The 26,639-nt window shown below is 37.0% G+C and overlaps 1 protein-coding gene across 12 annotated transcripts in view; it reads left to right on the top strand.

Moving 5' to 3' along the window:
• LOC134537324 (ras GTPase-activating protein raskol) overlaps positions 1-18,091 on the top strand; it is a 327,338-nt gene extending 309,247 nt beyond the window's left edge. For all 12 annotated transcript variants that reach the window (XM_063377629.1, XM_063377628.1, XM_063377632.1 and 9 more), the window contains 7 exons: positions 1,008-1,156; positions 2,508-2,674; positions 3,453-3,706; positions 4,420-5,351; positions 13,975-14,114; positions 15,650-15,774; positions 16,569-18,091. In XM_063377629.1, coding sequence (XP_063233699.1) covers positions 1,008-1,156; positions 2,508-2,674; positions 3,453-3,706; positions 4,420-5,351; positions 13,975-14,114; positions 15,650-15,774; positions 16,569-16,806 — 2,005 coding nt within the window. In that variant the 3' untranslated portion in view covers positions 16,807-18,091. The remainder of the gene's footprint in view (positions 1-1,007; positions 1,157-2,507; positions 2,675-3,452; positions 3,707-4,419; positions 5,352-13,974; positions 14,115-15,649; positions 15,775-16,568) is intronic.
• Positions 18,092-26,639: the final 8,548 nt, after the last annotated feature.

Genomic DNA, 26,639 nt, shown 5'->3' with positions numbered 1-26,639 from the left:
CTGCTCAGTTCGATATTATTGGCGACAGTTTCGTTGGAGCAGTGAAAACATTTTGGCCACGTCCTATTTCTCGCACATTTCAACAACTTTAAGAATGTTGTTTTGTGGCAGTAATGATGCCGACACATATTTGTTACTCATGATGATCGCAGAGTCAATTACAACATAGGTGCAAACAACACATTATTTATTAACATATTTAATGCAGAGTCAATTGTATTTTTATGGCCTTGTTTGAAAGTCAGACTCGTGGAGTAAATAAAGTAGGAATACAGAGCAGACACTCAATTAATCTCCATGTTTTTCCTTAATAATTGTGCGACAAGAACACAAACTTGTCAAACATGGATGCGATTGTGTCAAACTTTATAATTTACAAAAAAAAAAAAAGTGTCACATATCTATAAATGACGCGTTTTATTCATAATCCATTTGTTTGAATGCTATCATATGTAAGTATACAACAAATGGTCAAAATGTGTGTAAAATATGTGTGAGGAAACTGGGAATTGTTTCATTAGAATGTAGAACAGCCCTGCAATATTTTTTGTAGAGCTTTGGAACATTTTATTCAGTTGAGAAAGATAACCATGGGAGATAAAAAAAAGCTACCAAAGTTGTTTAGTCTTGTCCTTGTAGCATAACACACACAGTACACATCAAATTCACACTTATTTCACAGAAATCCCTATCACTGACTGAGCATCATTGCTTAAAACAGATATTCACCATATGTAATATGATGTCTGTAAAAAGGCGATCAAGTCGTCTTAATTATCATCACTTGCACGATTTATTACACCCCTATTCTATTACACATCGATAATAATGTTGCATATATTAATGACTGAAGAACATATTCAAAGAAAATACAGTGTAAAAATTTCAGAAATAGCCCTTGGATACGTAACAGCAATTACTATAAAATGAAAACTATCGACATGGCATGCGAGAGTGAGCCACTGATCCACGGGTGGTGGTCGCTACACCGCCTGGTGATGCTCCAGGGAACTGCGGGAGTGCTTCCACACGCTGAAGGAGAGGCTGGCCTCGATGGGGCGCGAGGACGTCAGCGACAACCTCATCTCGGCGTCCATCTTCCTGAGGTTCCTGTGTCCGGCCATTCTGTCGCCGAGTCTCTTCAACATCACCCACGGTGAGCTGGTACCTTATTGGTAGAGATGTCAGTTTTCCGGAAAATTTTCCTGTCATTTCTTGCAAATTTTTCTTCTACACTGGAAAATTTTCCATTATTTTTTTCTTCCATAAAAACACATAATTAAATTTATCAATCTTTTATACAAACATGACCAAATAATGAAATAAGTGAGCCACTAGGTGATTAATAAATACAAAATGTACTGTATTCATATATGCATACTCCATAGTTCCATATCTATTTTTTACTGCAAAGTTTTTTACCTGTATTGTAACATAACAGTAATGTAAAATTTTACAAGTGGTATAATTATGTTATAGCTTATAGAGAATAAATACTAAACACTATACAGGCATACAGACTTATGCATGGAAAGATTATATACCCGCGAACGAAGTAACGCTGTTCTATTGGTGCAGTTTTCAAGTAAGACACCTATAAATTACAGCATGATTTGAAGTAGTACAGTCATGGATTCGAAGTAACGCTGTTTTCTTTTATGTACATTTTTATTTTTGTATGCACACAATGACAATGGTACTTGTATAGCATTAAGTAAAATGCAACAAATAAATAATGTGATGAATCAACAATCAATATTTTGCTCTTTCCTTAGTAGCTATTAGCTTCCTTCATTGCGTATTTATCTCAGACGATGCCCGTGTATTCAGTATTCAGCCAATGTTTATTATATTCCATCCCGATGTCAGCAGCAGCTGTGGAGAGTAAAGCTAGAAGCTTCTGGGGCTAGTTCACCTTGTGCCTACTAGGATGCGCTAGTGGCAAATCATGGCAGATGCGCATTTAGTAAACAACAGTCGGAAATTACATTGAAAAGTTAAATCTTTCTAACAATAGAAAACATTAAGTTTATCCTTTTTTAATTCTCATTATAACTGAAATATGTCTCCTACATTAACAACATATTTTTTTTGTAACTCAGAAATGTTGATAGAACCTACTTAGGAATGCTATGCCCAAGCTCTATTATGCAATCAAAGTGGTACTTGAATTTTTAAAATTTTATTTTATTTTGTTTATTCTCAAAATGTTATTCAACATTTATTTAAATTTACTTCAAATGTATGTAGACATATAATTATACTGTAAATTATTTTTAACGGGTGCAGTGTCCGATTGAAATGGTAGTCAGCAGGCACACCTACCTGATTGTAAAAAAAATTATATTGATTAACATACACTCTTATGGGAAAAACTGTATTTATTAGTGCTCTGTTTTCCTGAAATAAACTAGAGTGTTACTTCGAGGGGTGGGTGTACATGATAAATGGTATTGTAAGAAAGGAAAACTGTCCCACTGACGTGTCCCTGCCGGATGCTTGCCCAGAGTACCCCAACGAGAAGGTGGCTCGCAACCTGACGCTGGTGGCCAAGACGCTGCAGACGCTGGCCAACTTCACCCGCTTCCAGGGCAAGGAGAACTTCATGGAGTTCATGAACGACTTCCTGGAGAGAGAGGCTCCTCTCATGAAGAACTTTCTGCACATGATTTCGGTTAGTAATCCACTACAGCGTTATTTCCTGAGGATTACCTGCTTGGTCACATTATCTTTGATTGGGCAATCATCCCAATTTTGAACTCCTCAAACCACCAAAAGCTACATTTTCTTATTTTAGCCTAATACAATTTTTGTATGATCAATTATTGTTAGATGCCCGGAAGAATAAGTTGTGGCACAGGTTTTTCTCAATCTTGACTTGCTGAGCGGCCCTTTCTGTGTGGTTGAGTATCATTGCAGCCACTGTCTGTGTGAGGCATACATGCTGCAGCAGAAACCATAGTGTACATTCTTTGTGAGGACAAAGAAAATATTATATATATATGAAGTAAAAGTGTATTCTAATCAGTTGAATTTTTTTAAAAAAAATAAACATTCTTAGAAAATACATTAAATACATATGTACCTTAATATTATTTGTAACATAACGGGAACAATTAGGTCAAATGTTAAAAAAAATGCTACTCGTGATTGTAGGGGGTTTTTCCTTTTGCTCGCAGTTTGCTGTAGATAGTTGAGTTGTGTTGGTGGGAGCGACGGATGGTGTGTCGGTGGGAGCGACGGATGGTGTGTCGGTGGGAGCGACGGATGGTGTGTCGGTGGGAGCGACGGATGGTGTGTCGGTGGGAGCGACGGATGGTGTGTCGGTGGGAGCGACGGATGGTGTGTCGGTGGGAGCGACGGATGGTGTGTCGGTGGGAGCGACGGATGGTGTGTCGGTGGGAGCGACGGATGGTGTGCCGGTGGGAGCGACGGATGGTGTGTCGGTGCAGACGAAGGGCGGCGGGCAGGAGCAGTGCCTGGGGTTCGACGGCTACATCGACCTGGGCAAGCAGCTGAGCATCCTGGCCGCGCTGCTGCACGAGTGCCTGGGCAAGGGGGGGCGCGGCGACGCGGTGGACCGACTGCGCAGGGTGCTGGACCGAGTGAGGCTGGCCCTCGCCCAGCCCCCGGGCCTGCTGCGCCAGCACAGCACGCCGGTGGCCGAGCCCCCCGCCTACCTCTCCCTGCAGAGCAACATCTTCAGGTGCCCGGCTCAAAACCTCACAAGTTTACACTTGTGGCCATTTTTAAACTGTGTGTTTGTAAATGTTGCATTAGATAACACAGATCGACAAAATTACTCACCCTGGGACCTGTATTTTCTCCCAATGGCCCTGTTTGTGTGTGCGTGTGTGTGAATGGCTTTACAGAATAGGAGCAACTTTACATTGTACAAAGAACAATCAGAAGCAACCTCTCAATACATTGGTCGCCTTTTGTGTGTATTTAAAATCATCAGTCGCCAATTTTCAATATGACAATGGTCGAATTAATAAAATTGACGAAACCATGTTAAAGCAGAACTTCCATAAATTTGTAAATGGTAAAAACTATTACTGGTGTTTTTGATAATCTGAAATGAAATTCTAATATCATCAAAAGTGTGGGTTTGACATAACCTGTAAACTAGTAGACATATTATTTGTTAGAGAGAGAGAGCTTTATGAAATTCCCAGCAACAAGTAATTCAAGCATAGTTCCAGGTTTTTTTCCTGACGAAAATTCATTTTTTATTTCCCCTATTTTTTCCCAAAATTCAACGCTGGTGGCCACCTGTAGTTTCATCAAGCAAATTCCTGTAAAAATTAAATTTTGTTCTTGAAGACTTTGAAATGAGCATGAATTGCAGAGAACAAAATTGGTAGCCATCCTTAGAATCATGTCTGTGTTTTAGCATCGTGATCTCTTGTTTTTCAGGTTCAACGACCCGACTGTCTACCACAGCGGGACGGCGTCTCCTCAGTTCCTGAACAGCAGCAACAACTCCCCGCTCCAGATGAGCATGTCGATGATCAGTGCTCCGTCGCCCTCCATGCACGGCACCGGGACGATGAGCAGTTCCGTCCACGCGGGCAGCAACGGGGCTGCCAGGTCTCCCGTGGTCCACCGGGCGTCCACGCTGCCCCGCAACGCCTTCCTGCCCAAGCTGCAGCTGTCGACGGTGGACAGCTTCTGCGACCCGGGCGAGGGCCCCCCGCGCGGAGTCTACTGCCATCCCCCCAGGACCGGCCGGTCCACCTCCGTCGCCAACGGCCTCAACGAAAACCTCGCGCCGGCCGACGCCAACCTGGACGAGCTCTCCGACCTCATCCGGTACGCGGACGACGAAATACTCTCGGACCACAACGCGAACAAGGGAAGCCAGATCTCCATCTCCCAGCTGTCGAACGTGGCGTCGTCCGGATACCAAAGTTTCGCGTACAGCCAGAGTTCGAGCCCGGTGGACCTCACCATCACGAACAACAACAACAACAACAACAACAACAACAACAACCCTCCCTCGAACGCGGGGGTGATCTCGAACGCCGTGCCGGCGATGAACTCGGCTCCCCTGGCCTTCACCAACCCGGTGTACCACATGGAGGTGACGACGTCTTCGCCGGTGAACGGGCACCTCGCGGTGAGGCGCGCCAGGCGGCGGCCGTCCTGCAGCTCGTCGTCGGACGAGCACTGCGACGGGGAGGGAGTGGGGGGCGCGGACCTGTCACCCTCACCGTCCACCCCCACTCCGCCCGGCGGGAGGCGCTTCTCGCAGGGCAGGCGGGCGCCCCGCACCAACCCGCAGTGCTCGCTGCAGTCCCGCTGGGGGGCGGCCGGCAGCCCCCAGGCCCGCCTCGCCCACGCCGCCGGTGAGCCGTTCACTCCCGCTTCGTTCCAGTGCCTTGTGGCATACTTGTGCCAACTATCTTATGTCTTTAGCAAAAACAGGCCTAGAAAAATAATCTTTTAACTTTTGAATTAAAATTAAATTTTTTTATTTTATTTATAGTTAAGTTAGTACTAGTAAACTTAGTAATTAATTAATTAATTAATTAATTAAGATAATTTTTATAATCCTAATAATCAAAGGAACATTTTTAACAGTTCACCTGCCCTTAAAGTAACGCTGTTTGGTTTGGTTTGTTTGAAGTTACAACGCTATTAAATTATGGCATTATTCAAAGTAGCCCGGTCATAGATTTGAAGTAGCGCTGTTTTCTTTTAGGTGAATTTTTATTTCCTTGCGTACACAATGGCAATAGCACTTGTGTAACATTAAATACAATGCAACAAATTAATAACGTGATGAATCAACAAACAATTATTTGCACTTTCCTTAAGCTATTCATTTGCCTCCATCAGTGCATATTTATCTTCAACGATACCCGTGTGTTCAGCTAATGTTTATATTACGCCATCCCGCCTGTCAGCAGCAGCTCTGGAGTGTAAAACTAGAAGCTTTCAGGGATAGTTTACCTCGTGCCTACTGAGATGTGCTAGTGGCAAATCAGAGCTGAACTGATTCACAAACATGCCGATAAAACTGTCGCCAATTCACTCATTCCGAACCAATACAGGAAGGAGTAAACACATTTTGGTTAAAATATTTTTATAAATTTACTATATTACCCAAAATAATTCATTCTAAGAAAATCATGCTGTAAAGGGTGGCCTTACTAAGTGTTGAGGGAGGCCAGAACTTGGCATGGACTGGGGTATACGTGAATGGAATAGATCAGGTATGCAAGGTAAATGATTTAAGGTACACAGACATTTTATTCAAATTCAAAATTAATTCAAAAAACATTACGTTAACATTTCAGATAATGTTAAGTGAAAACAATGCAAGGCAGAATACATAAATTGAGAACAATTTCTGACAAAGCGAGTTAGTTGACAATTATAATTTTAATGGGTAAGCCGGCTACACTGTAAGCGATCCAAACAACGATCGTCAAAAAGAGATAATGCGCAGTTAACTCGAAACACAAGCATTGCCACGAATGAAGTTAATACTCATTTTGACGTGACGTCTAATAAATCGATGAACGCCGGCTGCACGCACGAAAAAGTGTCCCATTACGGATGTGTTCTGTTTGCTCATTGTACGCATGCGTGGCTCTCTCTTCATGCTCATTGTACGCATGCGTGGCATCTCTCTTCCACTCGATTGGAACAACCATCGATTTGACTTTTCAATCATATTTTCGTCGTTTGAATTATTAATATTATGTAATTTAACGATCGTCCACCGATTTTCAGCACAATCGGTACGGTTATTTAAAAGTAATGTTGAAAATTCAAATACGTTTTGAACCAACAATGGTGTTTTACAGTTACACATAATAATTCAAATTACACCCGGGATCTTTTGCACAATGTTTTAAAAAATATTGTAACACATTGTAAATAAGTTTGGTGTATTTGGGATGCGTATTTGTTATAAAATCGTGTTAATATTATACCCCCACCGTGAACAAAGTTTATATATATATATATATATATATATATATATATATATATATATATATATATATATATATAAGTGATGGGTCAATTCCTGTTTTTTCCCGGTTCTCGGTTCGGTACCGGTTCTTAAAAATCGGTTCTCGGTTCTCGGTTCCTCGGTTGCTGACTTAAAAAAAAAAAATAAATATTATTCACACATTATTTATGAGGTGTTTTAAATAATAAACTATTTACTGTTTTGGCTACAAAAAAACACTAAAAAGCATGTGTCCATACTTACAACTTCAACAATTTACTGTTTATAACACTGAAAATAATAATTTGTTTGTATTGTTCTGTCCTCAATGTTTTTTATTGTATGCTTACAAAGAAATGCATTGGCATAATGATTCAGTCTTTAAAGAGGCTATCAAAGCAAATTAAAAGGTTTAGTATAGTTTTCAAGCTACAGTAAACACACCAACCTTAATAAAACTAAAATTTACTATATTAATTAAACCCTACTTTAAAACATAGGAATAAAAAGAAAAAGTTACAATAATGGAAATAAATACAATGATGGTGAACTTTCAAAGAATTAGAATATTAAATTGTCCATCAAACTTATTGCCTACATTGAATTCAGTATGTTTGCACAGTCAACAGTAAATTACTGCCACACTTCTCATGCCATTTGTTACACAATTTGCTCTATTTGGCCAGAATAATTATACTTTACAAGTGTCAACAAGCATTTTGTAACTTCCCCCTTCAAAAAAATCCTGTTTGTCTAAATGAGAAAGTTACTAGCCATTACACTAGGGGCCGGTTGCACCGATAACTGTTCGGATCCGAGATCGTAAGATCTTTGTTTCAGTGTGATCTCAAGTCGAATCTAAGATCCAGTGTATATGTGTTGCACCAAAGTGAACTTACGAGTTCAGACATTCGATCTCACGATCTAAGTTTAGGTTGGTAAAGATCGATTGTAAAATGAAAGCAAGTTTTCTATTGGCTACTGAATTCCGTCTAGTCACAGAGAATTTTCTTTAGCATGTTTGAAGTTCTTGCTGTAAATGTTGGCATTGTGATATTTACATACAAGCCTATTTGTTTACTGATTACAAACTTGTGGCAGGTTGCGAGTTGACTGTAGAGGTGTAAAAGTAACGAAAAAAAGCGTACCCGTATGTATTCGTTACTATAACAATTAGTACTCGTTACTATCGTATCGTTACGTTACTCGTTACTTCTGATACCGCATAACAAGCTATGTTATGTTGCAGCAACGAATCGAGTCGTATTGCGTACGCGTACAGTATGACGTCGCGTAATTAATAATAAATAGAATATAAACAATTAACAATATTTGATAATTAACAGTTTTTGTTAACCAAGAAACAATTAAATCTGATTAGAGCAGTTTTATTATATTATCTCTTTTAAGATAAAAAAAACCGTGAAAATACGCGATAATAAAAAAAAACAAAAACATACATATTTCTAATTTGTAAAAAATACTTTCTTATAAATAGTAAAAAACTTGGACGACGAATTCCCAAATTATACTTTACTTAATAAACAAACATCGTTCTTTGTAACGTAAATTCGTCGAATATGCGCGCGCATGCGTAAAACATACGAAAAATGCGAGTAACGAGATGCCGCCGTGTGTAAGGTTTCGTTACGTACTCGTTACTAGATGGCGCACCTGTTACTCAGTACCGAATACATACGGTTTGCTACAGCTCTAGTTGACTGGGTTACACGCGAGTACACATGACGATGGAAAAGAAAATTTCAGTATCTAAAAACAGTTTTTTTCTCTGAAAAAGAAAAAAATCATCCTTGTCGATTTGGTGCAAGAAAGACAGGATATTTTAGAGTATAAGAGAACTGATGGCGTGTTTTGTAAGCAGAAGGAAGAAGCTTGGCAAGAATTGGCATTATATTTTAAATAACATTATGATGACAATTACTGTACTTCGGGCATACATAAAAACATATCGGCCTAAATTTCCTGTAAACTATTGTAACCCATCAAAATATCAATTGTAAACAAACCAGTATCTATGCAAACACGACTACAAAACACAACAAACCAACGAAAAATACACAAGATCTCGGATCCAACTGCTCTGAACCATCAATTTCGGTGGTTCAAACAGAGGTTCACCTCAATCCTCTGTTAGAAGGTGAACTCGAATGGTGCAATCCGTTTGTGTGACTATCCTGGTTCATTACCTCGTATGATCTCGGATCGACCAGCGATCTTCAATGGTGCAACCGGCCCTAGATGGCTGCAGATGCAGTGAACTTACATTCCAAAGCACTGCACAAAAAATGCATAAAATTTTATAACGCCGAAAATTATTACGGAAAATTTTTAATCAATCATTAATTATATTAAACAAATATTCTGTGGAATTTGCAATACACCAGTCACCCTTACTTACGTGTCAACGACTCAATTAACTGCCTATTTTTAAAAACAAATTGAAACAAACATGGCGTCTTTCTGTTCTCACATCTCTGCTGAGGCACGTCATAGAGTTGCACACCTCTATGAACTACATCTATGGCACCTTCAACTGTTATGTTTTGATTGTAAAACGTACTTTGTTTACAGGTGTGGCGAGAACATTAAATATTTTCACGTGTTATTTATTTTATAGTTAGAGATGAATATTATTCCACGGAAGTCCAAAAAAATAATTCATATGTGGTTTGGACGTGAGTTGAGCCATTTCATGCTGCAGTTAAGTTATAGTGAAGGACTATTTTCGTAAAGGGTTTTGCTATACTGCCGGTACCGGTACCGACATTTTAGCTGCGGTTCTCGGTGCCGGTTAAAATGCTGAGAACCGTAGGAACCGAGAACCGGTACCGACCCATCCCTATTATATATATATATATATATATAATAGGGATGGGGCGAATCCTGATTTCCTCGAATCCGAATCCTAACTCAAATCCTAGACTGGATTTGCAGAATCTCGAACCCAAACCCGAATCTTTTAACAGATGATATCCACATATATAATGTAAGTGAGATGTATTCTGCTTGCACTAATAGTCCCTTGACTTTATTACATGTAGTTTGGTACATTTCTGGTATAAGTGTATATAAAGACAAAAAATTTTTCTTGAGAAATATCAGTTTTAGTACAGTTTAGAGGTTAGGATTTTTTCTATAAATAACTAGAGGCCTGCGAGCCTAAGAATTTTACTTCGAGCCGAGCTCGAGCTTTTGTGGTACAGTTACACTTTTGGGAAATTATTTTTATCTTAAACTTAGTATAATGTTTGAATAAAGTATTAAAATGAAGTGGACTTATTAATTTTGGGTAACTATTTAGAGTGTGTGTTTACATTTTGCACTGCTAGAAAAAAATTTTTTTTTTTCCATTGAATCTTACCTGTTTCCATTGGTTCATTAGTAACTGATATCATCCAACTAACATAACCAAGTATATGTTTGTGTATATGTAAGATATATTTGGAAAAATTTCATCCTTGTCAATTTTTCTGGAGTCCTTACTGAGCTTCAACAAACTTAGCACCAAAAATCATGTTGTTTGAAAAGTACATTCACATTGTTTCAACATTTCCACTTTTCCTCACAATAATTCTGAGAGAGATTGTCACAGAGTATTAAATTCTGTTCTTTAATCTATCATGCAGAACAATAATTCGTTCTGCACGTTCAGGAGTTCAATTAGCTCTACGATTGGAGATGAGATAGTGTTTCCAGCAGAAGAGAAGCATCTCTCGCTGGCAACCTGCGTGGCTGGAATGCTTTAGTAAAATTTCTTAACCTCAAAATTAGTGTCATAAATATCTGTAATTGGTCATTAAAGTTTAATCAATTGAAAGTAATAAAAATAAAAGCATTTTACTTAATTCAATTTACACTTGCAAAAAAAAACATACACACAATAAACCTACATGGAAAAAAAAGTCTTTTTCTGTTTACTCATGTCATCAAATGTAGAGCTGTACTGAAGAAGCCAATTTTGCCAACATTTAGTTTAATCGGCATTTCTGCCGACTTCCGATACAGTACGCTTGTTAATTTACGGCCGATATTACTGAAAAACGAAAGAGACTGCCATAACCTAAAAATCCACGAGTACCATTTTCACTTTTCGTAGTAGTACTGCATTCTTTCAGATAGCATTATTTCTTAGCAACATGTGCCAACCGTACATATCAAAGTTTAACATCTTTTTTTTTTCCAACAATGTTCTTTAATTTAATATGTCATAAATAAATAATACATTACAATCACGGTAAATATACATCTCGGTTGTTACAGTAACTTTAGTGCAAATATGGTAGCTATCATGCTTCTGTAGTAATTATGGTATTCTACAAAGAATCTTGTTCTTTTTATGGTAATTATCTTAAAATAACTATTGGGTTTGTACTGTAGTTATGGTACATCATATTTCTTCGTATGTTGTTCATTTGTTTTTTCTTCATATTTACGTCATTACGTGCGCCATTATTTGAGACAGGAAGTATCAGAAAAATTTTTAACGGACGTTATATCACACATTTAACGGCATAAATGATGAGACCTCGGGCAATTTAAACGCTTTATACGGAAAAACCTACCATGCGGGACCTCGTAAGCTAGTTTTACTGTATTATTTTTTCCGTAAATAGTAAAAAACCGAATCCTTTGACGAATCCTATATCAAACCTGCCGAAGCTTCGAATCCCTAGGATTTGGCGGATATTGGATTCGGTCGCCCCATCCCTAATATATATTTGAAACTACGTTATATTAGTATGGCCTCGTGGGCGTGTGGTTAGCGTACCTATCTCTTAATCTAAAGGTCGGTTCGAAACCCGGCAGTTGAGAAAATTTTTTTTATACTTGTAAAAATAAATATGGCGCACGTAACATTTCAGAAGTAATAAATATATTTGAATTAATGAGTGCAAATAAAAGTAAATATATTAATTCAATTGCACATTTCATTTCACTCCTTTGTATCCATACAAAATAGTGATAATTCAATAAAAATGATTCAATTTTATTCATAAAAGTATGCTAGGGTTGCCAACCGTCCCGTATTGTACGGGATTTCCCGTATTCTGTGACTAAAAGAATTATCCAGTACGTAGGCAGGACGGGACGTGATATTTCCCGTATCTTGTTTAAAGTTCAATTCACACACCTGCATAAAATTGAAAAAGTATTTTCCCGCCTGCGCCGCACCACCTGTAATATGTATTGCTACAATGCGATGCTCCGTTTACTTAGCAGTTCACTGGCTACCAAATAGTTCATATTGACGCCGACAGGTGGCATCACTCGTCCGCGCTTAGTCTGTTATGTTTATGTTCTGTTGTAGCAACTGAACTAGCTCTATGTTATCACAATACGAAGCATGGTTTAAGTATAACAGTTTTGATTGTAATACAAAATTGATACGGCATGTTGTCAAGTTTTTTTGTGAAACATTGTTTTTTGTGTCTTGCATGTTGTATATTGTGTACTTTATATCCGAGATGACATTTAATTTAAAGTTGGGTTTGTTTGGTGAAATGAAAAATGAGAAAATATGTTAGGCATACATTTATTAAGATATATATTTTAAGTTCCTTGTTATGTTGTCCCTAGTAGTGGTTCTAATCTAAGGGGGTGGGGGAAGGGCTAAGTGGCTTTAGCAACCTCCCCTTCCCCCACTTTTTTCCTGATCACATTTTGCATTGGAGAGAGTTGAAGTACGTAAGTTTACCAATGTTCAATCACGTATGAGTTGTCTGGAATTTTTATACTTTGTTAACTAAAAATATCTTTATGCATTAAATTCATCACTCAAAAAAATTATTAGGCCAATACAAACAATTTTAATATTTCAACCAGGTGCATAATGCTAAAATAGCACCAATTTGCATCTAGAAATTCAAATTTTTCTCCGGGGGAAAGCCCCCGGACCCCCGCTCTATTAGGTGGGGTTCAGTGTCCTTATGGTCAAGGTGAAATAGTTGGTAACCCTAAAGTATGCAGAGGTAGATTTTATCATGCAAAAGATTGAATAATTTAAAAAAAAAAAAAGTTCTTCCTCAAAGAATATAATATTTTTAATGCCTAAATGGTTTGGTTGCAAAAACCTATTACGGCTGTCTCAGGCCGAATATGATACTTATTGAAACATGAATTTACTAATGGAGACTGGAAAATTTAATTATTTGATAATTACCTATATAAAATAATTTAAAAATAAGTAACTATGAAATCTATCAATTGCCAAAATACAAATTTAAAAAAATGAATTTGCAGTTGGAATTTTCTATTGTTAGTAGTGGTAGCCACATTAATAGAGCAAGTTTTTGTTCTTATCTAACTTTACCTTGCTGGTAATGAATTTATTTACAATGTATTAGATTCAAGAATGTTATTTAAACATAGGATGTTTAAGTTTGACCTGTACGGCCGGCACACACAGTATGAAAAGTGAAAAGGGTACTGGTTAATATTTAGATATTAACAGGCACTTCCATTTTTCAATATCGGCCAAAAATTAACAAACGTATCGTAAAAGGCAGAAACGCCAATTCAACTAAATCAGCAAAGATCTAGCAAACACACATTTATTAAACAGGAAATGTAATTTTTATCAATTTTTAGTTCTTATTAGAACTGAAATATATCTCCTATATTAATAAAATTATTATTTTGTAACTCAGAAATGTTAGCATCTACTTAGGAGTGCTATGCCCAAGCCCAATTATGTAAACAAGGTAATTTTTAAAATTTAATTTTAGGTTGCGTCATTAAATGGTAGTCAGAAGGCACATTTTCCTGATTGGAAACCAAATCATTTTGATAAATACTCTTAGAGAAAAAACTTACTTGATTAACACTGTTTTGTTTAGCTCTCTTTTATTTTCCTGGAATTTATTAAAGCTTCGATGGGCAAGTGTATTATGGAATAGTAGGTACTTGATACATCACAAAATGCACAAATGTTATAATAATATAACTGGTTACAAAATAGTTTATTAATATTTTCTTTGTATTTTTAGATCAAGGGATTGGGATTTGCTGCTCGAAACTGAGACGTCGTTTGTCCCTGGACTCAACGCGAGACCTGTCAGATTCCTCGGACGACAGCAGCTGCCAAAGTCGCCGCACGAAGCACAGGTCGAGGAAAGTAATCGAACAGGTAAATGGACAAAAGTTTATTTTCTTTGGTCTTGTTTCTAAGGTTTATCATACATTATGACAGCTTTATAGGGTATGATCATAAGTAAATTGAAAATTAAATTGTAAAAAAATAGTGATGTCAAGTCTCATTCAAATTTATGAATTTGATTTCAATTTCAACATCAATTCATTGTTTATTATTTTTAAGTAGCCTCGTGGTATATAATTGTTGATTTACTAATGCAAAATAGATGCATTATTAAAATAAGATTAGTTATGTACATTAAAAAGTATTTTCTTAATTAATGTATGTTTTTAAATATTTATTTTATAAAGAACCTGACCCAATATTAGCAATAATACGAGTGTTGTTTATTCCATTAGTAAAAACCCTGTTAAGATAAGGGTCTAAATTATAAAAACTTTATTACCATGGAAAACTTCTTAAGGGGGAAAATAGTTATAAATCAGTCACTTCGTGAAAACAAATTTACATACTTAATCAACTAAAAAATTACTCTTTACCAATTCTCATTAATGTTGGCATGCTAGAAAATTTATAGAATTATATCAGCAAACTAAATTTAAATTAATAAGCACAAATGAAAACTATTATCATACCAAAACAACCCTAGCAAAAAACCACAATTCCCTTCAAAGTAGACTGCTGCATTCCATGTTTCTTTTTCCAGCATTAAAGGATTCACATCAACTTTTGATGTTAGTTTCAGTTTTTCTTCAAATGATATCATCTACAAAAGCCATTTTGCACCATTTTTCACAACACTGTTCATTATTCTTAATAACCTTAAAATCACTCATTACAAGATCGGAAACCACTTATTTACAGGCTATCAATTATAGTTCACCCAGCACAAGACAAAGTGTGCTAACCCTGAGCTGCTTGCAATAAAAACAAAAACTATTGATATTGATATTTGACTACAAGCATGCACCGTATACAGGCATTAACTCAACATGATGCTAACTGGTGCTGCCTACCTTTCCATACGTGCTACAGTGGCAACGGAACAGATAATTAAAAAATGTGTCCGAAAATGAATTTTAAAAACTAGACAACGTTCGTATTTTTTAAAAAATTAATTAGGTAAACAGTTTTTTCATAAGGAATAATAAATTTCATCATTGGGAATGTCGTACATGGGAAATTATATAGATAGTGCGAGAAAAAACTAGTTTTGCATAAATAAAAACTATTTTTTTTAAATGTCACATGCTAGATGTGCATAGCGGGAAGAAACCTGTTTCCGCAATTTTATTTGAGGAAAAATATTGCATTACAGTTGTGACCCATATGGGACCCAAATAAAATGTTATTAATTGTAGAAAACGTAAATATCAAGAACACAAAAAAAAAACTGGGTTTCATTGTACACCTTTTCTTACAACAAAAATTGCTAAGCCAACATGGCATTTATTTGATGGTGGGTTTGCTGCAATTTGTACCTTATAAACAAATGTCTTTCAGAGATGTTATTTAATCATCCTAGTACATTGAGTAACAACTGCTCCCCAACTTGCTGGTGTTGGCAGCTGGAGCGACAGATAGAGCTGCTGAAACTGAAGCTGGAGCAGTCGGAGCACTCCAGGAACTCGGATCTCGACAGCAACGACTCGGAGCTGGGGCACACGGACAAGATGAAGGGAATCATTTCAAGGTAATCATGCCTCAGTTAGTCCAGTGTGGTGGGAAAATATGAATTGGTGAGTGCATTTGTTCATATTGTAACTAGGCCTGTGCCAATATCAGTTTGTTTAGTTTGAATCAAATTATTCTCGAATGTGAATATTGAATAATAAGAATCACACTAATTTTTTTTTTTCATATGTAACAAATACATAATGGAAGAAAAAGTAAATGTGTAGTGGTGGTGTCTGGGATATTAAGAAAAAATACTAATATTAAAGTAAAGGTTGCTTAGGTTAAGTTAGCTACAATTACTGTTGTGTAACTAGGTATAACTGGTGTTTAGAAGGGAATTTAACTATTGAAATGTTGGCATCACTGACCAAGATACTGTTACCGGGCACCATTTTGATAGTTCAGTTCTCTCTTTTGTTCATATAATGTGAGTATGTTGTGCAGTTGAAGTCAACGAGAACATGACCAATGGGTATGCAGCGCATACAATTTGTGTTCTGGACCATGGGGCAGGTGCTGTGCATTGATAATCCTGTAACCAAATATTCTGTTTATATTTGTTCTTGTTGGTTGATGGCTTGGTTTTTTCTTGATGCACACTGACCCACGTTTTTGTGAGCAGTTTTTAGGAATAAAAAGACCTCTGCTTCTGAATAGGTCAGTGGTCTTCTGTAAGCAGATGATATATTTTGTTTTGAATTGGCTTCTTCACTGATCTCTCTTGGTGCAATATCAAAATGGATTTCTTTGGCTGGAAGAGCTGACTGGCACCCAAGGCAGTTGTTGGCACGTGCTGGCGCGTGCCCGCAGGTTGGTAGCGGTGGAGGAGGAGCTGCGCCGGGAGCAGCAGAAGACGTCGGAGGCGCTGGCGCACAAGCAGCGCGTCATCGAGGCCCAGGAGCACCGGATCGCGGCGCTGGACGCGGCCAACAGCCGGCTGGTCGCCGCGCTCAGCGCGCTCAAGCAGCGCTACTCGCAGCAGCAGGGCAGGCACGGCCCCCGGCGGCTGCTGGCGGAGCTGGGCGACCTCAAGAGCTCCTCCTGCTAGCGGCTGCGTCATCCAGTATTGTTACATACCAGAACACTCACAATCATCATGTTAGTAGTAAGCCACAAATTAAATGTTAAGAAACTTAGTAGTACCTGTTACTTTGTAGGCAACGAGCAACATGTTTTCTCAGTTATTATTTCTCATAAATATTGTCCGACAAACAGATACGGCGTTTTTCTCAGTGTCATCACATAAAATAGCACATGTTCAGTTATTATAAAGTATCTGCATATGTTGATTAATAGTGCTGAGAGCTTTAACATTGACATTTGTGTTGTGTTAAAATTATGTATTTCTGAATGCTTGGAGTCCCTGTAAATGTAATCACATCGTGCTTCACAGTATTATAGTAAGCATCACAGAACATGGTGGCCACACTTGCAAGTTGTGCTCTGAAAAAGCGAGTGCACATTATTTATAAGAGAACGGGTAGACATTAAGATTTTGAATTGTTTAATTTAATATGCAATTGCAGGACTTCATTTATGTTCACTATATTAACATGGTAAAATATTGGCAAGCAATTTTGTTCAAGTAGGGTAGTGTATAATCTATTTTGCTTTCATACTTAAAATAAATGCTGTGCATAACAGAACACACATTTTAAGAAACTCATGACATTACACAGTTTTTCTTTCTCCTTCCAAAAGAGAATATTTTGACTATGAAATAAAATGTGTTTGAATAGAGAAATATAGATATAATATTGATACTGTACGGACACATTACTCCTGTACCTTTATTACCACATACATTGACATGATTGATTATACTACATATATACTGTATAAATGTGCTGTGGTTTTTTACAGGTATGATAGCCCATATTTATGCAAGTGTAGGTATATTTAACTACCTAATTTTCAGTATTTAATTTTTGTATTTTTCTCATGTATTTTTTATTTCTTAGTTAAGACAGTTTACATATTTGATATTGCATTGTGTTCTTACAACCATGTTGTAATGGTTATATACCATTGTAAGTTGCATTATGCTGAAATTTACCAAAGATTTTTCAGTTTATTTTCTTAGTGTTGTACAAATGTGATAAACTATTTGGAATGTAGATAGTGATCATATGTAACCCAGCATATGTGTGAACGTATTTATAATTAATGCTTATTTCAGAAGTTTATGACTGGTCGCACAAGTTGTAAAGTTCAGAAATAGAAAACAAAAAGTTTTGTTGATCATTGCCAGACCAGCATTTTTATTCATAACATAAAGTGTATGTATTTTTGTTGTATTCATGTGTTTGAAAATATACTTTCGTTTCATACTATATTTTGTTTTAATTATTTACTTGTACTTTCCATAGTTCATTCTGCTGAGGCACTACTTGCTGGAACTCATAGGCCAACCTGTTCACATTTTATTTTTAACATTTGCATAAAATAAATTTTACTCAGTACTTGATTGATACAGTGGAACCCGGCAATTATGTTCCCGCGAATAGCGTTTTCCCGTCAATTAAACCATTTTTTGCTGGTCCCGCCATTTGTCCTATGTTTACAATACATTACATTCCCGCTAATCACACGTAAAATCAAATGCCTTCCCGTGATATACACAGTTGTTATCAACGAATAAAGCGCTTGTTGATACGTGTTGCCAACCGCAACTGTAGTAAAATACATATTCCATTTCGATTCTATCGATTCCTCGAACAGCATACATGTTGTGCACTACGTCGCAAATGGAAATTCGAGTGCTTTTATTGTTACAAAAAAATTTTCGTTCTTCAGATTGTTCCATGTAGTGAAAAGAACACGTCCGCGTAGCACATACATGTACAGTTTCTGGCTCCTTGGCAAATGTTGGCAACACTACTGTGAACCGGTGTGTTCGTGTGTTGGTTTGGTACCAGTGATTCTGGGCTTTATTTTTGTTTACCTTGACGTACATTTTCGCGCTTTTTGACTCGTTCTTCAGTTAATTTATTCACGTTTATGATTAAATTTTCGCAATATTCGTGCAATGGCGAGTGGTCGTGAAAGAAACGCTTTAACAGTTGAACAAAAATGTAATATTTTGAGGCAGTTTGTCAACCACGTTGGTTTGCGTGTGGCCTTAGCCAAGGAATTGGATATTCCTGTGTCTACATTAAACACAATTGATCGTATTCGAACATCCATTGAAAATGCCGCCGAACAAAGTGGACCAATGGCAAAAAAAATCAAAACTGTGAAGGTGTTCAAATACCAAGAACTGGACGGCTTAGTTAAGGATTGGTTTGATGCTACACGGGCAGCAAACATTCCAGTGGACGGCAGGGTGATTCACGAGAAAGCAACGCAGATTGCGGATCGCTTAGGCATTGAGTTTACCCCCTCAAATGGTTGGATTGATCGGTTCAAAAACAGATATAATGTTGTGTTCCATACTATTTGCGCTGAAAGCAAAAGTGTTGATCTGAAAACAGTTGAGCACTGGAAAAACACTTTGCCAGATGTGTTGAAGGGTTATCACCCTAAGGGCATATTTAATGCCGATGAGACCGGGTTGTTTTTTAATGTACTCCCGAACAAAACCTTAAATTACAAAGGAGAGAAATATCATGGGGGGAAATTGAGCAAATTAAGGCTGACTTTTGTTGTTTGTGAATTCTGATGGCACAGAGAAGCTGACTCCCATAGTTGTTGGGAAATCTTTAAAACCTAGGTGTTTTAAAGGCATCAAAACATTCCCAACAAAAAGGCATGGATGACTGAAGCCCTTTTCAGTTCCCAGCTCCATGCATTAGATGCCAGGATGGGGATGCAAAACCGCAAAATTCTTTTGCTAGTTGACAATTGCCCAGCCCACCCTAAAGAAATTACACTACGTAATGTAAAAATAGCTTTCTTCCCTGCAAACTGTACAAGTGAACTTCAACCCCTAGACCTTGGAATAATACATTCTTTTAAGTTGAAGTACAGGAAGCGACCCGTGCAGAAGGCCATTACAATGCTGGATTCAGGAGAGGATCCAGCCACAATGCATATCAGTGTTCTAACTGCTCTGCACTATATAGCGTGGGCATGGTCAGAAGTCAAGTCTGACACGATCATGAACTGCTTCAAGAAGGCTGCCCAGCCAGAGGCAGGACACACTACAGGTTCAGCCTTCAGAGTGGGAGACACTCAGTCCTGGTGTCACTGCTGCTGCTGCTGTGGTCACTTCAGAAGAGAAAACCCTGGACGACATTATTGACCAGCACTTGCAGGACAAAGAAGACGTGAAAGAGGAGGAAGAGGATGACGAGGACGAGCCAGTACCAGCGTGCAGCCACAGTGAGGCACTACAAGCTTTGGACACTGAGAGAAGCTTATTAGCCAGTGTCTCTGGAAGTGATGAGGTGTTTCATCTCTTGAATAAAGTGCAATCTCACCTGGAGGGTGTCAGGATCAAGTCTAAGTGTCAAAGTAAAATATCTGACTTTTTTAGGAGGCAGTGATTGATGTTTCTTTTTTAGTTTTTTAGTGTACTACTACAGTATACAGTACTAGAGGGTGTGTTTACACTATACCTTTGTATTACATAATGATGCCATGGCTACGGTATGTATGTCTAACAGCTGAGAAGGGTATGTTGAAAATTTAAAATGTTTAAATTCAAAATATCAAGTTGTTAAATGTTAGGCCTATAACATATTTTTACTTGTTTTGTGATTGCCATTAACTACTCAAGTTAATTGCAAACAAAAATAATACCTATAGTTATTGTTGTAAAACTTTATTACAGCAAGCATTGACTTGAAGAATTATACATATTTTCATGAAGTTTTTAGTAAAATTTTACTTTCCCCTCAATTACACTTTCCCCCAAATAACACAATTTTCAGTTTTCCCCTTGAAAAGTATAATTCAGGGGTTCCACTGTATTTAATAAATCATAATTCAGTAATTAAATTGAGCTGGCTTGCAGTGCCGGTCAATCAAATGGAGTACATCCTTTGCCCCGAGTCACGACTGTGCTCGCAAACCTAGTTTAAGTTTATTCAAAATGGTTAGATTAATCATTCATCAAAACTTTTTTTTTATTAGAGAGTAAAGATATCTTTGCCAGTAACTACTAAATCTCATGCATTAAATAGTTTTAAATTTACATTGAGTGTGATTTATCATTATTTCTATATTTTGTTTATCAGGGGGAATATACATGGTCGGTCATGACTGTGGGCGCCCACGTGGTTGGGAAATAGGCTCGATTCCCCTACGTGATACTAAAGACACTACTCTTACCAACCCACTCTCAGTGGTACATAAGCTGCTGCACTATAACCACCGGTCACTAGCGGGCTCAAGGCGTCCCACATGCCTCTACGCCCGAGTTGGAAACCTTGCACTTATTTTAGAGTAGGTATACATCAAATAAGTATATAAATCAAGACGTAAATTTATCTTGTATGCATCTTAAAATAATAAATTAGCCCGCCAAAAAGGAAAATTTCATCTCATTTAATCCTGAGATGGACAGAAATTTTTTTCCATTGATGAAACACCAAGTTACATTTTTTTTCAAGTGACGTGTAGAAGAGAATTATTCCACGTTTAACATTATTTTAGAATCAATTACTTATAATTTTAGTGTATTTTCAGTATTTGGTTACATTTACAGCAATTTCTACCCTGATATACAGCCACTATACACCAAATTAACCAAAGGGAATTTTTTTTTATATAAACATATTTTTTACACTTGCTTCATAATAACTTCTTTGTGGGAGTGAAATAATTACGTACTGCTGTAAAAAAAATATTTTTACAAGCTTTATCCTTCTGAAGCTCTATTAGTGGTACAACATAAATGAATGATAAGTTGCAGTGCACACTTCAGCAGTGAATTGTTCATGGTTTTAAGATGGAAGCTTAAAGAAAAACCTACTAAATAAAGTATTTTGAAATTTAAATGAATTAGTTTTTTATTTCACAAATTTATTCTGTGTCAAACAAATTAAAGTCTAATAATAGGAATTACAGACTATATTTCATAAGCAGAGTTTACAGAATAATATTTGTGTTTAAATAAATTTTGTGACATATTGATCAGCAGTTGCGATTAAGCCTGCCTTACGCGTTGTTTAATTTATGCCATATCGTCAGTAATCCTCATAGGTATAAAAGTAAGCATTACAGTTTGTGTATCATTAGAGAAGAATGAGTTTAGTTTTTCATACACGATATATAATGTACCAACAAATTCACTTTTAACATCACAGCAAGATAGTGACAATTGCTACTCGCTGCTGCGTCTCCCATCACGCCCTGTAGCCGGCAACTAATTTGCTTCACTAGCTCACCGAGACACTAAGGGGTAGTGGGCAGAGACACCAAACAGTATGCCTTTATTTTCAGCTGCATACAATCTATCAGCAGCTCAACAAATTCTCTTTCGTAATATGGAATACCTCAAACATGAACATATTTAAGTATGCTTCCTACATAATTCATAGCTAACTCATTTGGTTTTTTTTGTAGCACAAAAATTCTGTTATAAGAGTTTTCCCAACTGGAATTATGTTTACGGACCTCTAACAAAATGTCCTCCAACTCAGCAGGTACCTATAATAGCAGAAAAATAAACATCAATAGCAGCAGCAAACCAAATTCAAGTCAAGTATTTCTGGTACCGCCTCCAAATTTCAAACTAAACAAATCAATCACTGAATAACTTAACATGGGCAGCTGATAAAAAACTGATTGAGTAAATGTTCGCTCACTACAGAACCAAAAAGTACCGACATTCTGTACATCGGAATTAGCTGAATGAATGTTTAGGGTTGGTTTTGTTCTACACTTACAGACCATCCACCATAGTTGTTGTAATGTAACGGAATCTGGCTCAAAATCACCAATGTGAAGATCCGTCAAGTAACTGGTGTACTTAGACATTTCTTGGATCAAAGAGGTACCTGTGAGTAGCATTGTGCTAGAGCATCGCAGAAACACAATCAAACGAACACTAACACAGAAGTACAAGTCATCTGCACTGGGTACCTGATGCTCGCAAATCATACACACTTGTTTAGCCGAGGCTTATCTTCATGTTGGCTCCCTTAGCACAAGGCTTCAAGAACTAATAAAATGTTAGCTCTATCCGGCCGCCCCTCACTGAGAGCTCGAGATAACAACAGCCTAAGTCATTCCACGCATACGGTAATTTCCACAAGAATTTTTATATTTTTTACATCAAAATGTGCGAAATTACAATAAATAAGTTACATAGCGACCTATATACATGTGTTTACTATCAATAAAAATTAAAACTAGAGTGTGACCATTCTACAAGTTGCACCAGGGACTAATACCTCGTACATGATTTTTCATGGTATCTGCTAAAAAATTATTTTTTTAAAACCTACTTTGCAAACTTTCTATGAAAGAGCAGTTACATAGCGAGCGTAATATATTTACTATCAATAAAAAATATGTATAACTAAAGAATGAACCATAGTACAAGTTGCACCAGGGACTCTTAATAGCCTCCAATGTGTGACTCATTGTTCTACAACAAAACATATTTTTTCTTTCTTTCTTAAACCCACTTTGCTAACTTTCTATTAAAGAGCAGTTATATAGTAACCTTAATACATGTGTTTACTATCAATAAAAATTAAAAATGGATTGTGAATTATCATAAAAGTTGCACCAGGGACTCTAAAAGCCACAAATGTGTGATTCTCATGGTATCTGCAACAAACATTTTTTTTTTTAAAACCCATATTGCTAACTTTCTATTAAATAACAGTTGCATAGTGACCTTCATACATGTGTGTACTATCAATAAAAAATAAAACTATAGTGCGAACCATAGTACAGGTTGCACTAGGGGCTCTAATAGACTCAAATGTGTGATTTTCATGGATCTGCTACAATTTAATTTTTATAAACCCACTTTGCGAACTTTCTATGAAAGAGCAGTTACATAGAGAGTGAACTATCAATAAAAATTAAAACTAGAGTACGAACCATCATACAAATTGCAGATTCATGAAAATCACACATTTGAGGCTATTTGAGCCCTGGGTGCACCTTGTACTATAGTTCGCACTCTAGTTTTAATTTTTATTGATAGTACACACATGCATGAAAGTCTCTATATAGTAACTGCACTATCGTTATCTACACACATTATTTTGTTGTAAAAATATAAAAACCTGGGTGGATATTGCCTTAGTTGCGTGGAATGACTTTGGCTGTCGTCTCAAGCTCTGTCCCAGGCCACAGGATATAGCGAACTTCAGCTGTCTGCAAGGGCAGGTTTGTTTGTTTACAAGTTACTACATGAATCTGAACCTATGTTAAGAGTATATTTATGTATAAAAATTACTAATGTTCTTCTGTAACTAGCTTGGACAATATACTCATGAAGAAGGTATGGTTTGCTAGGTGAGTAAGGAGTCCACAAAAGGATTTGTTCACTTGGCTGCTTACTAAGAATGTTACCTAAATATTATTATCCTTGAAGCATCTGTTAATTCACGGTTATCTTGGCTCATGAATGCCTAACACCACCAGGTGGCACGGACAAGAAAATAGTTGTCACTTGCCTTAAAATGTGACGCTGATGAGTCCTCGCTGGCTGCTCCACCGCCCGTCTCCACGGGCTCCTGCCTCGACACCTGGGGCTGGCAGGCTCTGTTCCGACTCCAGGGTGTCGCTCCGGTCCTCGTTGTGGCTCCTCGCTGAGCAGTAGCGAGCTCACCGCTGGCTCAGTCATGCTGAGGTCGAGGCGAGTCGCTACTTGCTGGCACACCTGCCGGGTCTTCTGTGGGTGTCTCCAGGGGTACACATCCACTAGCACTCGCCCACCTTGCTCGGTACAATCTCAACATTCCTAATGTACAGAGCACTAAGACACGACGTGAATCCCAGACACGACCCCGTGTAACAAACATTTGAATTGAAATAACACGAGAATTTACACAAAAGCTAAAAGATTTCTTTGCGGAAAGCTAGAAAAATCCCACTAATATTATAAATGTGAAAGTTTGGATGGATGGACGGATGCCTACAGCGAGCTCGTAACCTGGATTAACACATAGACCACATATTAATATGAAATTCCATCCCTAAGGGAGTGAAAAAGTGATAATTTCATTTTTTAACAGAAAAAAATCATAAGTCATAGACAAACAAATAGTGAGCGAGTGTCATTTCTCTATGTCTGCCACACGATCATACACATAGTAAGGTCTGGCAAATTCATATTTTCCTCCTTGCTGAGACCAGTCCGTTTAGTGGAGCTCGCAGCGGCTAGCAAAATAAAGGAACTAATAACAGTTTGGTTCTTAACTTCGTCACTAGATAGAGTTGCCTTGAATTTTAAACGCAACATTGTTTGATGTGTTTGTCATGTCTTTAATTTTCGTTTGTTTGTGCCATATGCGTTCCTATACATTCATCCGATTGCGATGACATTTTGGTGAGTAGTTATGCGCATGCCCGTGAAGGTATCTGATACGGTATAACTATTTTGCATTAGTTGGAGCACGAATCGATTCAAAAAACGTGTATTTCATATTATATAGCGGCACTTCATCCGTTTTTGTTGTATAGTGCAACGCATGACACAATTTATTTAAATATATATATAAGAAAGAGATAGTTTTTTATATATTGTGAGATAGAGAGAGACAGTGATATAAGTTGAGAAAGAGCGAGGTATAGAGAATGAAATGGGTTAGATAGATATATAGATGTATAGAGCTATATATTTATATATAGAAGAGATAGAGGGAGGTATATATGTATATATAGAGATAGAGATACATAGAGATATACATAGATATATATAGATGTAGATAAATATATATTTAGAGAGATGGATACATGATTTTTATATGTGTAACTACTTCAAACATATTACAAAACAAAACTGAATGAAGCATTGCAATGCATGCCGAGCATTAGCCCGATAATGGAATATTTTCAATATTAGTAATCTCTTATTTTTCAGCTTTTATCTATAGTGCTTTATAGTCTAAATTACATACAGACCACCAATTTTTAGATATATACAGGTAAATAACTGGCAGAACGTCTGTCGGGATCTGAAAGTGATATAAATTTTGCACACTTGACATTCAAATTAAGAAGACAGTTACTAACTACATCTGATTTCGAAAAAGGTCCCCTTCACCCTGTGTTCAGCCCGGGCAACGCCGGGTACTGCAGCTAGTGGTACTTTCATAAATATATGCAACAAAGGCTCAATGTAAACTATAATAAATAACAAGGACCAACATGAGTTCAAAAATTAATCATAAAAATCAACCAAAGAAGCACTTAATAAATTAAGCTTCGGTGAAAAACTCACGACATCATTTATATATTTGGTAAACAACCAAACAAGGTTATTACAACTCAAATTGGCCCGGCTAAAAGACATTTTGTTTGACATTTTATTCTACTTCTTGTAATACAATAACTTTTATCTCACATTTGATATTTAGTATTGTATAATATAATAAGAAGATCCACTATTAAAAAATTAATAAATCTGTCAAATATAATAAAGTCTCAAGCTAAATGTATATGTGAAATGGTGTCTAAATAAGTAATCAAATACTATACATACTTTTGTTATTCTTTTGTACATAGATTACTGTATTTATGTATTGCTGTGGGTTTATGTGTAAGCGCTGATCTTAGATATGTTATTTTTTAATGTATATAAAACTGACATGTTCCATATCCCAGAACTCCAGCAGTTTGTAAGGGGTCTACGGAATGAAATGAATAAATAAATAAATAAATAAATGACTTGCAACATTCATTAACATTTCAAAATAATTAGAAATTTTTGAAAACGGTTTGTTGTTTTAACTTTCGAGGTTAAATATGGAA

Source organism: Bacillus rossius, chromosome 12 (genome assembly GCF_032445375.1).
Source record: "Bacillus rossius redtenbacheri isolate Brsri chromosome 12, Brsri_v3, whole genome shotgun sequence".
NCBI lineage: Eukaryota > Metazoa > Arthropoda > Insecta > Phasmatodea > Bacillidae > Bacillus > Bacillus rossius.
The sequence above is the reverse complement of the archived record's forward strand: the minus strand, read 5'-3'. Positions and strand labels throughout refer to the sequence as shown.